Here is a 14,608-nt window from a genome sequence, read left to right as displayed (position 1 = left end):
CCATCGGCATAATACTGGTTTACGACTGACTCAGTACTGAATTTCATTACTGGTAGAATATTGGCGCAAGAATTCCGCCGAAGGTTGGCACCATACTGGTTTACAACTGGCCCAGTACTGAACGTCACCACTGGTGAAAAACGGACACAGCAGTTCCGCCAATGGTTGGCATGATACTGGTATACAACTTGCGCAGTACTAATACGTCTTACTGGCAAATACTGACACAAGGTCGAATACTGACACAATCGGTGGCATTTCGCCACCGATTGGCGTACTCCTGACCACATAGCAACTTTAAATTCTGATTAAAAACCGTCATAAGAGTTCAGCCAGTGATTGGCTGGATACTGGGTCTACTACTGGCACAGTAATGATACGTTTTACTGGTCAAATACTGACAGAAGAATTCAACCCACGGGTGACATCATAATGGTGTACTACTGACTTAGGAGTAATATGTAATACTGATGAAATACCGGAATCGGCGTTTCACCAGCACTACTGGCCACATACCAACTTTAAGAGCTGATTGACAACTGTATAAGAGTTCAGCCAGTGGTTGTCGTGATACTGGGTATACTACTGGCGCAGTACGTGCGCACGATACCGCAACGACAAGACGCCTCATCATGTGGGTTGCTTATCTTCATCGGTTCCACTATAGTTCTACATGGACGCGTTCTCGGCTACGTTCAGCGTCAAACGCAATACTCTGTCTCTTTCTTTCACAGTAAAACGCGCAGATAGAAAAAGACAGAGTATTGCGTAAAGCGTCCATGTAGAACAAGCTGAGAAAGGTAAGTGAGCAATCATTTTAGTGTAAAAATAATGGGAAACTTGTATTTCGAGTTAAGAAACGTCAACAGTCAGTCGCATTACACGAATTCAATGTATTAGGTTATGTGTTTGTACTTTTGAGTTTTCATTTTTTTTATTTCTAAAATTACATTTCTAGTGAAGTTTTTAATTATCGATTTTCGTTACAAATATACTAATTTCGGAAAATTGTGAACTTATAGCAGTGTTAATTATTAACTTCGTAAGGATGTGCCTCGTGTGACAAATAAAAAATAAAAGAATAAAATTAAATTCTTTATTTCACATTATTGTCTTTCTTCTGAGTTTCCACTTATTTGTCGACTTCTTTGATTTCGCAGCTTCAACCGGCTTCAACCGGCTAAGAATTATTTCAGCTTTCGTCATCTACATGTTTCTGTGTTTTGATGAAACATGATATCCCTGAGATAAGTAAGTAATAAAACCATTTACTGTAAACAGTGTGGAAAAAGTGTATTTTGAATTAAGAAACATATCTATTATTTCCAAAATTAGACGTATAGTGTAGTTTGTAGTTAATAATATTCGTTATTCATAATAGTTCAAAGTACTATAATTACAAATTGAAAGCCTTAATAGTTTAAAATTTTGCTGTGCGTTGTTTCGAATTGCAATTTGCAAATTAAAGGTACTGCACATGATAATTTGTAGTATTTTAAGTGTTTTCTACTCATAATCTTAAATTTTTTAGTTTTAATGGCTTGAATTTCAGAGTCTGAGTTTAGTTGCCACCCTGTAATTCGACAATATATACTTTATGATTATATTTTTATATTATTTTCTTTTTACAGAAATAGTTTTGCAAAAATTCAAAAGTGTCTCAGTAAAAGACTGTAATGACTAAATATCACCCGCTGGTTCTCTAATGCAGGAGATCGAGAAGGCGGTAAGAGGAATCGAAACAAAAACTAATGATGAAAATCTAAACAAACTGTGACAAAGCTAGAACTGCGAAAAAAGTTCATTACTGATAAACGAAATGATTTATAATCTAGCCTAAGTATCCAATAATATATACATTTTTATATTTTAAAAGTTCTTTTGTTTTTTACCACTAACGTTTAGCTCATACTGATCTCTACCTTACTGATATCTTTCAATATCAGGGGTTTGACTAGCACCACGCCAGTACCAACGGTATTTAGTGGCTCAGTATTTCAGATCAGTACAGAACTTGATTATCCTAATGCTTTTTACCAGTAGGGCGCCAGTACCATCAGTACGTATTGACCTAGTACTGCAGATCAGCGCAAAATTTAAATATCATTAGGGCATTTAGCCTTACCGCGCCAGTAACAATAGTATATACTGGCCCAGTATTGTAAGTCAGTACAGAGCTTAGTTATCATTAGGGGTTTTACCAGTACCACGCCAGTACCAACTCAGTATATACCTTCTTATCACTTGTAGCCTTACCACTACGTGTCCAGTACTAATCTGCAGTAGTGGCCCAGTGATAAACTTCAGTGTTGGCCCAGTATTACAGGTCAATACCTCGCCGAGTTTTCAGTATTGGTTTAGCCAGTACTGGACCAGCACTAACAGGGGTACCTCACAAGTACCAAATGTAAGTACTAGACCAGTACTGGCTAAATACTGCAAGTCAGGATAGCACATTGTTATCATTAGGGTTTTTACCGATAAAAAGCCAGTAGCCCTGACAGTATTCTAACAGTATTGCGCTAGTACAGAACTCCGCCACGCAGTACTGGAGCGGTACTGCGCCGGCTGTAAATTTCCCCCTAGGGCATCACTGTTTCTTTATTACTACAGTTAATGTACTTGACTAATAAACAAATATGAGACCATCATAAAAAGTTATATAATTTTAGGAGGCTTGTACAAAATTAATTATTGAAGAAATCATAAAAAGACATGTATTCTCTAATGAATCGCTTCTTAATTCGTTAAACGATGTGAATAATAAGCGGAGTATTTCTCTTGATGAAACCAAGGCGGAAAGCTGCAGTTCGTACCTGCTTTCATAAATTAGTAATTTAATTTCCACGACGAATCGGAACCGTAAAACTGTATTATATCCCAGGTGTCCGTAACGTTCGTGCGAGGCGGATAAGTATGAAGAACCGTAACTGACAACATAGCGAAATCGTGTACCTTGAAACAAGCAGAAAAGCCTCCCATAAAAATAAGTTTTAGAAGCAAGTTCATTTCGCTTTTGATATAAATGAAGGCGGAGTAATTCATTTGGAGCAAATTACACTTTTCTTATAATTATACATGCAGATTATTTCAGACATATCCTCCCAGGAAGTACTACAATAAGACTGTACGCCACACTGAGAAAAATGGATGGTCAACGCTAGATATTAAAAATTTAAAGAGCCAGACATTACTTTTACATGGTCGAACGGTCCTTCTAAAATTTTTTCGACACAGTTAAAAATACTCTCATTTTATGGCCAGTTTGACTTTTATAAGAACATCAGACTCACGATCAGGGATAACTAAGGTATCCCTTTCGGTATGGTCAATACGAACAACTTATTTTCACCCATTTCGACCATCCACGAAGGAGCAGATAAGCCATCGCTTATGGTCAATTTCTTGATTTTTGCGCGTCAATCATACGCCTGGAAAGTTTAAAGATCACCTGACCACCATGCAGTAGTGTTATCCGACATGAAAAATAGTTTTTACCCCATAGTAATTATGTGTAAAGTGCGTACATCTGTTGAGGATTTAATTAAACCATCTTATTCTGTAAGTACATTTTTTAAATAAGTAATAGTAATAATAATATTTTACACAACTAATGTGACACTTGAGATATTTAATTTTAATCTTTTTGATGTTATTATAAGTTGGCAGTAGATTACCATTATTTCAGTAATCACTGATAATTCTAGCATTAATCGATTTATTTTACACTTGGATTGTATTTATTAATTTAAAAGTAATTCTTTATTTTTCATTTCTAACATCCTTCCACCCTTGAGATCCATAAGATTCGTGTAGGGACACATGGCAGGGCCAGATTCATTGCACAATATATTTAGAGGCAATTAATCAGGGACAGTTCCATTTTATTTATATGCTCAATTAAGATTAAAAGAAAATTTGAATCTTCATTTGAAAATTAAACTTCTTTTTAAAAAATTTACTTTTTTTGAGTAAATATTATTTATTAAAACTAAAATTGAACTATTTTGTGAAAATTTTATATTTTTGTGTTGAAAATTCCATTGTTTTATATAAGAAATTCGTCTTTTTGTCTTTGATATTCAGCAGTTTGTTTGAAAAGTCAAATTGATATTTTTTATCTGGAAGTTAAAATTTTTGATTGAAAATTTAAGCATTTCATTTAAATTAACTTTTATGGTGAAAATTCTACTGTTTCGTAGAAAACCAACATTTTGGCTTGAAAAGTACACTTTTTAGTTGAGCAATCATATTTTTTGTGTTGTAAATTAAACTTTTTGTAGATAATTTCTCCTTTTTGGCTTTAAAATTAAATAATCTTGCTAAAAGATTATGTAATTTGCTCAAACTTCGTCTTTTTTGGTATAACATTAATCGTCTGGGTAGATAATTAATCTTTTTGATTAAATATTTAACAACTTTGTTAAAATTCCATTTTTATTGTTAAAATTATTATTTTTTAATCCAAAAATGTAACTATTCTATTTTTGGCTGAAACTTTATCCTGTGCATTCAAAAAGTTCAAACTTCATGTATTTTATTAAAAATTAATTATTTAGGGTAAAAAAAAATTAACAGAGAAAGAACAGAAGTGAAATTTTGTTTTGGGTAATTTTCACTTATGTTTAGTTTCTTGTACCTCGTAAAGCTCTGATTGCTCATTGGCGTGTTTTTCTGTTAAGTAAACTGCAGTCCAGTAAGTTATCATATAAGTTCTATATAATAAGTTATATATCATTAAAAAAACTATAAATTTATAACTACAGTATTTGGCGAATTATGACCCATTCATAGCTAAATTATATTTTATTTTATTACAATTATATTTCTAATTTACTTAATTATAATTTATTTAATGTTTTTGAATACCATGTTGAATATTGTAGACTGTATATCTGCATCCGTACATTTAATTATACTAATTGCATAGTACGATGACTTTTCAATTCATGAATAGTTGATATTCTATAGCAATCATCAGTAAAAAAATACTGATTCGTATAAAAAGCGTTAAAATTAAATTCATAAATAATGTTTTCTCATTAATTACATTTTTAACTATTTTTATACGAATTAGTAATTTTGTTATTAAAGATTATCATCGGAATGCTTAGTCTAAATCAATTGATAAAGGTCTTCCCACTACTTACATGGTAGAACTTCATGCTTAGTACAGATTTAAAGAATCCAAAGTTTATTTTAAATAAAAATAATGTAAAAAATATATTTGACTATCATCAATAGTCCTTTTGACCACATTAGATTTTCGAATCGACCCTCTGCCATAATAGAATTTTCCCTCCTTAAATATTTATATTGACACTTTGAGATAATCAAGTCGACCCAACGTAGACTGTCTGAGATAATCGAATCGACCATCCAATACGATTGAGTCGAATGTCTGAGACAACCAGATCGACCATCCGAGATATCCAAATCGACCCTTAATAATGATCGGTTCAGCCGGTTTGAGATGGCCGAGACGACGGCCCGAATCGATCGAGTCGACTTTCTGAGATTGTTGATTTGGACCTCTTGTTTTAACCTTCTAGAGATAGTCGCTTCAGCATTCTTCAAGGGATGTCCTAGGGTTTATCCTGCAATATTTTATGTCTGCACATTTATATGGCCAAACAGACTTTATTTATCTCGATGCACGTGTTTCGCTTGGTGCCAGATCTCCCATGGTGGATCTCGATCCCTTGCTGGGACAGAAACTGCATTTGCAGGCTTAGTTTTCCGGCCCAACGTTCTAACGGTTTCCACAGCTGCACAGTTTAAAAGACTTTGCACCTCTAACGCAGTTTGTGCTACGTCCAAATACGTAGGTAAAACCTTGCTGTCGAGATATGCTAATAGTGCACGCAGATCATTTGTGATGTTCATTTTGGGCAGAGAATGCCTTAGTGTTGGTTCTACATATCTTAATTCTAGTAAAGCATGACCAAAATTCCTTTCAAGGTGCTGTAGTTTTTCTGGGATTTCCCTATCCACTTCATCGTTAGTAATATCCGGATGTGATTCTAATGAATCCGGTACATGATGTTCATTATCCCTAGCACCTATGCCTTCAGCATCAATCAAGTCTTGGTTGTCCACATCTTCCAAGGCGAGTTCATCAATAGGAAGCTGCTGTTCCACTTCCATTTTGATAGAAGCTATTTTAACAGCCGAAAGCAGTCTGTTTACAGATATTGAACGTTTTTGATCTGCCAGATTATGCTCATTTATTTTTGTGGCTAGCTCTGGGTATTCAAGTAAGAAGAGTCTATGATGTTCTCGCCTCACACTTTGCCCACATTTCTCTGTCAAAAAATAGAGGCGCATAACATCTCTATTCATATTGTATGTCCATTTTCGTCGCTTTTTTGGCTGCTGAAGCTCTTCTTCTGCCTCTGGTTGTATAAGGCCATCTACCTCTGGAGGATGTAGTGGCGTTGGATCATCAATAAGTTGAGGAAGAACGGCAATTGCTCCTGCTTGACCGTTTGACGCGGCTTTGCCTAACTGATGTTCATTTCCGTCGTTTTTCCACGCCAAATCAACCTGTTGTTTAATCTCCATTGCTCGGTCTTCTGTGACGTGTAGATTAGTCCTGATGCCCTTCACCTTAGCGATAAGATCTCTCAGTGCGACTCTTTGTATATTAGGATACTTTGCAGCAAATTTCGTTCTTAAATTGTATCCTTTTTCCATTTTCGTTTCAAACTTCGCACTTTCGTAATAGAGACGCACCAATTCCTCTTTCATTGTGGTATCCCAATTGATGCTCTCCCACGGTATTTCTGTCGAGGTGGTTGGCTGCAAACAGCTAACGCTAGCCAAAGCATCCTCAGCAGGCACAGTTGATGTTCCACTGCTTATCGTTTGTCGCGGATGTTCTTGCTAGCCAGCTGTTTGATTAGTAAGATCTGCCTGACCATCTCACAGCTCACCATCGCCACTGTCCCCCATGCCGTGGCCTCCAGCTGTGGCTCCAGGGGCGCCCCGACAATCCTCGAGAAGCGACAAGCGTTTCAAAATCTTTAATATGCTCTCCATTTTTAATTTATGGGTTTTGGTGTTCTACTTAGTCCCTCTCCTCTTTGTTATCAGCCTATTTGGCATGGGACACCCTGTCAGTAGGAATGCTACCGCCAACATTGCCGTCAAAGCCATTTCCCTTTCGGAGTATGCCTGATTCATTCGGCGGGGAAGGGAGTAATGTGAGGAAGGGATATAAAATTTTTAGATTGATCCAGAATTCTCGTGTTATTTATTTAAATAACGTGTTCGTTCCGCAACACTGCTCCGACCCAGGTTGCTGATCAATCTCTCTAGCAATCACCCCAAGTTAAGATCCACACAAAGTCGTCATGTGAGGTTTCTAACATGAGTCCATTAGTATCCAAGGTCTTCTGTTTCAGGCGTCATTCACTCTACTGACACTCTGTTTATCAAATATTTTCCAACATACTTTTTTGTCCTGGCATACTTCTCTAGCTTCTTTTACGCCCATGCATTTTTTCATGCAGGCTCTCATGTTTCCGTGGCTTCTTATTAGGGATGTTCGATTCTGATTCGATTCTTTTGAAGATCGATCTTTTGAATCAATTCTCTACTAACTTGATTCTTTTGCGAATTGATTCTCTTTCCTGAAGATGAAGGGACGTACGTTATCTTGAACAGTGCCTCTGACTCTGATAGTGCACAGCATATATGTATACAGTCTACCAATCATTGTTCATGATTCTGTTAAAATCTACAACTCTTATTGGTCGATCACTCAATGCTTTTCCCGTGTTGAAAGAAAAAGAAGAACTGGGCTCTCACTCAGACTCATTAAAGAGTCCCATATCTTCGTCTTTTTCCCTCTTGTGAACATTGCTCGAAACATTTGAATGTCGCTTGGCATGCGTCCTGCAGTGGGACTCCAATACCATTTCGAACGTCGAAAATCGAACGGACCTCTTTTTCTAACGTGTGGAGATAGAAAGAGTGGTTCGTTCATTAAATAAAAAGGTCTATTCTATTCAACAACAATTGAAAGTGAACATTGATATCTTACATTAACTTTTTGTATACGTCACGTAAAGATTGATCTTAAGAAGATTGATTCTTTCCACGTTGATCTTTTGAAGAATTGATTCTCGTCTATGTGATCTTAGATCAACTAAAGAATCAATTCTTTTTAAAGAATCGAACATCCCTAGTTCTTATGTCTCTTCTAACTGGGGTCTCATTCGCACATTCTAACCATTCTTTCCGTGGTCTGCCTCTGGGTACGCTGCCGTTTACTTTACCTTGATAGACTTATTTCGTTATTCATTCATTTCGCATTCCCTCAACATACTCGAACCATCTTAACAGATTTATTTCGCATGTCTCTACTAGCGTCTCTTCTGTACCACATTCTTTGAGAATGATCTTGTTATTCACTTTGTCCATCAGAGTTTTTTCGCATATTATGTGCAAGAATCTCATGTCAATTGCGTTAATTGTACTCTTATCTTTTTTGTATAAGTCCATGTCTCGCTACCGTGTAGTATAGTCGGTACAAATATAGAATTATGTATTTCCGTTTTAGCTTTATTTGATATAAGGGGCCCTGCTCTACCAATAACCTTCTTACCTTCATTCATGCGTCTATCTAACTCCTCATCTATCTTCCCGTCCCTAGTAAAAAAGCTGCCAAGGTATAGGAACTTATCAACTTGTTCAATTCTCTCATCATTTAATACAATATTGCATAGTGTTTTCTCATTCTTTCCTTCGAACACCATAGTTTTTGTTTTATTAGCGTTAATGTTGAGGCCCATGCTCTTCATGCTTGCATTCAGTTTATTCAACATGCTTTGCAAGTCTTAAATTGACTATTTCATTCCGAGTAAAAATGCTTTGACTTGAGTTCGACTTGGCTATGTTTTGAGTTCGTCTCCAAGACATCGATGTCTGGCTGCGTCTCAAAACTGAGTCGAAACATAGGCCTTCGTCTCACTTTTATGGCCACGACAGGTAAAATGGCGTTTACTTGTCTTAAGTCGAGACTTGTTTTGGCTGAGATTTCCTAAATAAGTTGATTTAATATATATATATATATATATATATATATTGTATAAAAATATACAAGATTGTTTAGCAATTAAGAAAGATTAGCTTTTATGACTGTTAGAATTACCCTTTTTGTTAGGGCAGGTATACACAGAAAAACTTGTCTCCAAGGCATAATTGAAGTCTGGCTCCGTGTCAAATCTGAGACATGCTTAAGTCGAACTTGTTGACTTCAGCATCTATTGATTGGGGGCAATTCAAGTCGAATTCAAGTCGAAGCATTTTTATTCGGGATAACAACCTTATCATCTGCAAACGTTAACACACGTACCCTTACTGTTTCGAGATCCACACCTTCTTTGTCCAAAAGAGCCATTCTTAAACACTTGCCTATGAATAATATAAATAACCATGAAGACATAACGCATCTTTATCTAACTCCTTGAATAATATCGAAACAGTCACTTAAATTGCCATTTACCCTTACACTCGCTTTGCTACCCGTATACATTGTTTTTATATATTGTAGCAGCCATCCATTGACTCCATACTCTTTGAGCACTTCCCAAAGTTTACTTCTATGTACCTTGTCAACAGCTTTTTTGTATCTCAATAATTGCAAATTCTTTGATTAATTCAATACAAATTTTTTAAAGAAAGGATGCAGTTAATTCAAGACTTGTTTTTCAATCCTCGTTGATTCCGTTCTGCCTTCGTATTTTTTGTGAATAATTTTCAAATTATGGACAAAGATATTACAATTTTCGGACAATTATTTGTGTTCATTTTGCTTTTAATAATTATTTTATTTGCAGATGCTGCTTTTTCAATGTTGACACTCTATTTTTCTGATGTCCTATAACGTGAAGAAACCCGGATCTCTTTATTTCTTTGTTACAAAATATCACGTACCCTGAGACAACTGGTTCACTGAGTTTTCACTACACTTCGAAAAAGATCTTTTTGATTAAAGCAAAAAGACTTACTTGAAATTTTTTTTGATTCAACAGATCTTCTTTATTTCAATTGATAAAACATTTGTTTAATTTCAATACATGGAAGATATTGAAAATCATTGAATAAAATAAATTATTTGTTTGACACGATTTGTTTGATTCAAATAAATGATTTCATTAAGACATAGAATAATTTTGTTTAAACGTCTTGCACTTAAATTAAAGAACGTATTTACTTGATGCAAACAAATAATAGTTCTTCGTGTATCCGCTTCAGTTTCGGAGCGCTACAGTGCCACTTAGTTTTCGGCATTCAAAATGGTGGGTGAATCGTTGAATGTGTCAGCATGTTTGTTCGCGAAATGTGTAACCAGTAATGTAAAGGCTATATCGAAGCGAAGCCTTGAAAATTTGCAAGTTATATTAGGCGAGCTAGTAAAGGGTTGGTTTTTCACCAATTCCAGACCGTCGCCAGTTTTATTTTGCGTAACTTCAGTCATCTGTAAGAGAAATAGAAGTGTTCGTTTTGTGAAAATTGGTGAAAACCTGGGACCTACCTAGCGATTTAATTTAAATTTTAAAGAAGAGTTATGTTCTTGCTATATTCTTAACCCTATTAAAAAGATCTAAGGCTTTATTTCGAGCGTTAAGATTCTCATAGTGTCTGCTCACCTCTAACCTATAGCTGTGACTGTTACTATAGCGAAAAACATGGGTTATTGAAAACAACAAATTCCTTTTCTTGACTCAAAATTAAAATTGATTTAAATCGAACAAAATCTGCAAATAATTTAACAGAAAAAATGTTTTACTTAAACAAGAGTTTTATTTCATTGAAACAAAATATATATTTAAATAAAAAATGTATCTTCAACCAAAAAATTTGTTTGAATCAAACATTTGTTTGTTCGACTGTAAAACAAAGAAAGAATATGTTTGATTCAAACATAATATATTTGATTCAAAGAGATCATTTTCTCAGTGTAGAGTTTTTAAAACATTAGTGATTTATTTCTTCTGTATAAGAAAGATGGATACTAATTTTAATTATTTGACTGAAATGATCAATCGTTCTATGCAAGTGGACATTCAAATCATCAAATAGTAGCCAGCCAAGTCATATGTAACCCCAAAATCTACTTGATCCATCTATTTCTCATCGCACTTTCTCTTTTATCTATGTTAATGAATCTTGAAACAATATACGCTATTCAATACTTATTAAGTACTTATAAGTGATCCTCATTTTGCGATGTTTTTTAACGTGAACAAGGCCTTTGCGAAACAGTATTTGAAGAAATATAAAAAACATGTACAGAGATAAAAACATATGTGACCGGGTTCGATGAAAGAGGGTCTAAATTTTAAAAATCAAGTTTTCGAGAAACAATTTGTATTTAAAAATATAAGATTCCAGCATACTGAAACCTTCAAAACCTAAAAATCAATATTTTAAGGCAGACCTCTTTTTCGGAACAGGCCACATATTGATAAGTTATGCTTAACTTTTTTCTTTTAATTTAAATTGACGTTCTCTACTTTCTACCAGAATTTGTTTTCAATGTTGTAAAAAGAAATGTGTTTTGAGAAGGTGGTATCCCTTCCCTTGAGAAGGTGGTATCCTTTTTCGTATCATGCAAAAAAAAATCAGCAATATGGGCATTTAACTTGTTGCGATTCGGATACTATGTTGAATTTTCCATTAGAATGTCATGGAGTAATTGCGATAGTTTTCTTTGCAGCTTTAAAAATGTGTCATAACTTCTGCTGAAGGCGACTTCAAACGCTTCCATAGTCGCTTAACCTTCAAGGGTTCGTGTGCACTGTCAAGTGACCGCCTTTTTAAAATTTTGAATGACACGCTCACTAGTGAGCTTTGGGTGAGATGGGAGGGACATGTATTCCTTAGTAACATTTCCGACTACTAGTTCCGGCAAAAGTTAGATTGACCCACCCCCTCATCCCGCTCAGTACAGTTCCAAACTCGGAACTATGCTGAGCGGAACCAACCACTACAGTAAGGTGCGATAATTGCCAAGTGTCTGAGAATGAGGAAATGGAAAGACTGAATGATCCTGAAAACTAAAATGATATCTACCTACTTAATTTGTGATTTTATAATTTCCTTGTCAACTTTTTTACCATGTTGCCTAATTTTTATATACCAAAGGCTGACTCTTTGCATATAAATCATTTATTATGTGGATGGCCAGCTGCGCCAATCCCATGTGAAACAGATCGGGCGGATCTACTTCAGGTAGACACCCCCTCTCCCCAACCTCTTTTTAAGAAAAATAATATGATGTGCGAAAAAAGAATAAGAGCGATTATCAAAATGATGAAAATGATAATAAATTTCTACGTGAAAACATATTCATTTCCTCAGACACTTATGTAGCAAATAAATTCTTGGATAAGAAATCAGCAATTTGAATAGTAGAAGAGATAAGAGATCAAATTACATTGCAAATAAATTAAAATTAAAACTCTAATATACTATTTCGCATAAATATTAAACACTTTAATTGTTAGGACTTGAATGATTTATTTCTGTCAGTTATTCAAAAATTACTTAAGGTTCTACTCGTTCTGTTTTATTTCACATTCTTTACGATAGCCCGACCTGTCCCCTAAGGGTTGGCACCCCTGTGGATGGCTAACAATATATTGTTCAAATAAATATTTTTATACAAAAAGGTGTTTGCCGAGTTGTATCAAAATTCCTTTTCGCTCATGGCAGTGAATCATTCACGAAAAATACAGAAAACAGCATGATAATCAAGAAAAAACGTGGGCGTTCAACTGACAGTCCACGCGAGTGCCGATGTAACTGAAGTTTGTGGGAACGCTTGAAGGTTAAGTAGTATGCTGCACTAAAAGAAGATACGCTTGAAGTCACCTTCAGCCTGTGTTAATGAAAGGTATTACATTTTTTTAACAAACACAAAAAATATTGCAATTATTCCTTGACCTTATCACATACAATTTAACGCAGACTCCGAATTACAATAAAGCAGGAGGAGATTTTCTCACCTGGTAGCTTGGAGGCGGCGTCCTGAATTGAAATTCTGGATAAATCATGGCAGCATATGGATGCATTGGCCTCGCAGGCGGGATCCTTCCCGAGATCCCCGTGAAACCAAAAAAGCTCCCGCAATTTTCTCGACAAGTCACGCGCCATGCCACTGCACTTACAGACACTAAGACCACACCTATACCTGCAACATACGAGAAAATACATGTTAAGTTACAGATTATGGTCACTCGCAAATGCGAAAATCGTTTTAAAGAATAGTAAATAATACAATGTTATTACTTAAACCTTTGACTCGACCCAGGAAACTTTTATAGATCTTTTTTAATAAAATATGACAAAGGCAACTTTTACACCTGCACAAGACTCCTTTTCAAAATAGAACTGATAAAGATATATTTTTCTAGAAACTAACATAAGAAATATCGATTTTTAAACCTTCATCACTACTGCCGGGTCTCCGAGACCTGAGCGAATTTTTGCAGTTTCAATTTCGATAGGAAGCCATAGGTTTCTGAGACTAAAGAGTAGGGGAACACCGAAAAACGCTGGTGTTAAATTTGTTGCAGCTCAAATTTCATTGGGCTTCCAATGATCATTTTAGAGAGTTTTCAAGTCTCAAATGTATTCCTCTGAACGTAGGTGTCCATGTCGGCATCTAGGGTAAAGTATCATTTGGACTGAATTTTGGCTCATGCAGAGTTGTGGAGTTCTGAACCGGGCTGTCAGTCACCTGAATACCTGTCAAAGCAACTATTCGCTTTGCGATATTAGCCCAAATAATTGTTAATAAGGAAACCAATTGAAACAATATTTACCTAACTTTCAAATTTCTTTCATTTAATAGGGCGTACCAGTCACTTAGAATAAAATTATAACTTCCTAATGCAACTTCCAAAAGTTAGGTTAGTCATGCCCGTCGACATTTAAACTAAAGCCGGTATGTATAGAAAAAGTCATGACCGTCTACATATACAATAAGGTATTTTCACTCGAATCACTACCTCACTTCACTTCGTTGAATACTGAGGGGATAACAATTGACCAAATGCATGGGAATCAGTTAAGTTTTGCTCTATTTTTCTAATATTTTCGTAGAAAGTAATTTTTCTGTATAAGTGCAATTGAACAATAGTTTTTCTTTTTTAGGGACTATTTAATGCAATAATAAAATGATAATAATTTTCATTCATGCGTGCGTTAGGGCTGAGCGCTGGTTGTCTACCCTTTGAAGCGCGATTCAATATTACATTGAAAAACAATTCTTGTAATTTAAATAAATAATTATTAAAATATACACAAAAATGTATACGAATTGTGTAACTTTTGATTTCAGACTAAGAAAAAAATTTATAACACATATATTTGATGAATAACAGTTTATTTTCATTGAATTTGAAAGACTAATATTTCTCAAAATAGTTGTTAATACGAGGGTAGTTCAATAAGTCCTTAGAATGGCCAACAGATGGCGCGCGAATCGCTTGAAATCATCTGTTTTCAGTCAGAACCACTCCCGACTAGATATATGGTGCAGTCACAGTCCACATCTTCTGAGTTTACGTGTTTTTATAACCAATTGAAAAAA

General features: G+C 35.2%; 1 protein-coding gene across 3 annotated transcripts in view; it reads right to left on the bottom strand.

Moving 5' to 3' along the window:
* The window catches only part of LOC117170726, a 271,841-nt gene that overhangs the window by 23,516 nt on the left and 233,717 nt on the right, over window positions 1-14,608 (bottom strand). For all 3 annotated transcript variants that reach the window (XM_033357748.1, XM_033357749.1, XM_033357750.1), the window contains exon 4: window positions 13,020-13,204. In XM_033357748.1, coding sequence (XP_033213639.1) covers window positions 13,020-13,204 — 185 coding nt within the window. The remainder of the gene's footprint in view (window positions 1-13,019; window positions 13,205-14,608) is intronic.

Source organism: Belonocnema kinseyi, chromosome 4 (genome assembly GCF_010883055.1).
Source record: "Belonocnema kinseyi isolate 2016_QV_RU_SX_M_011 chromosome 4, B_treatae_v1, whole genome shotgun sequence".
NCBI lineage: Eukaryota > Metazoa > Arthropoda > Insecta > Hymenoptera > Cynipidae > Belonocnema > Belonocnema kinseyi.
This window is presented reverse-complemented; position numbering and strand designations above follow the sequence as displayed.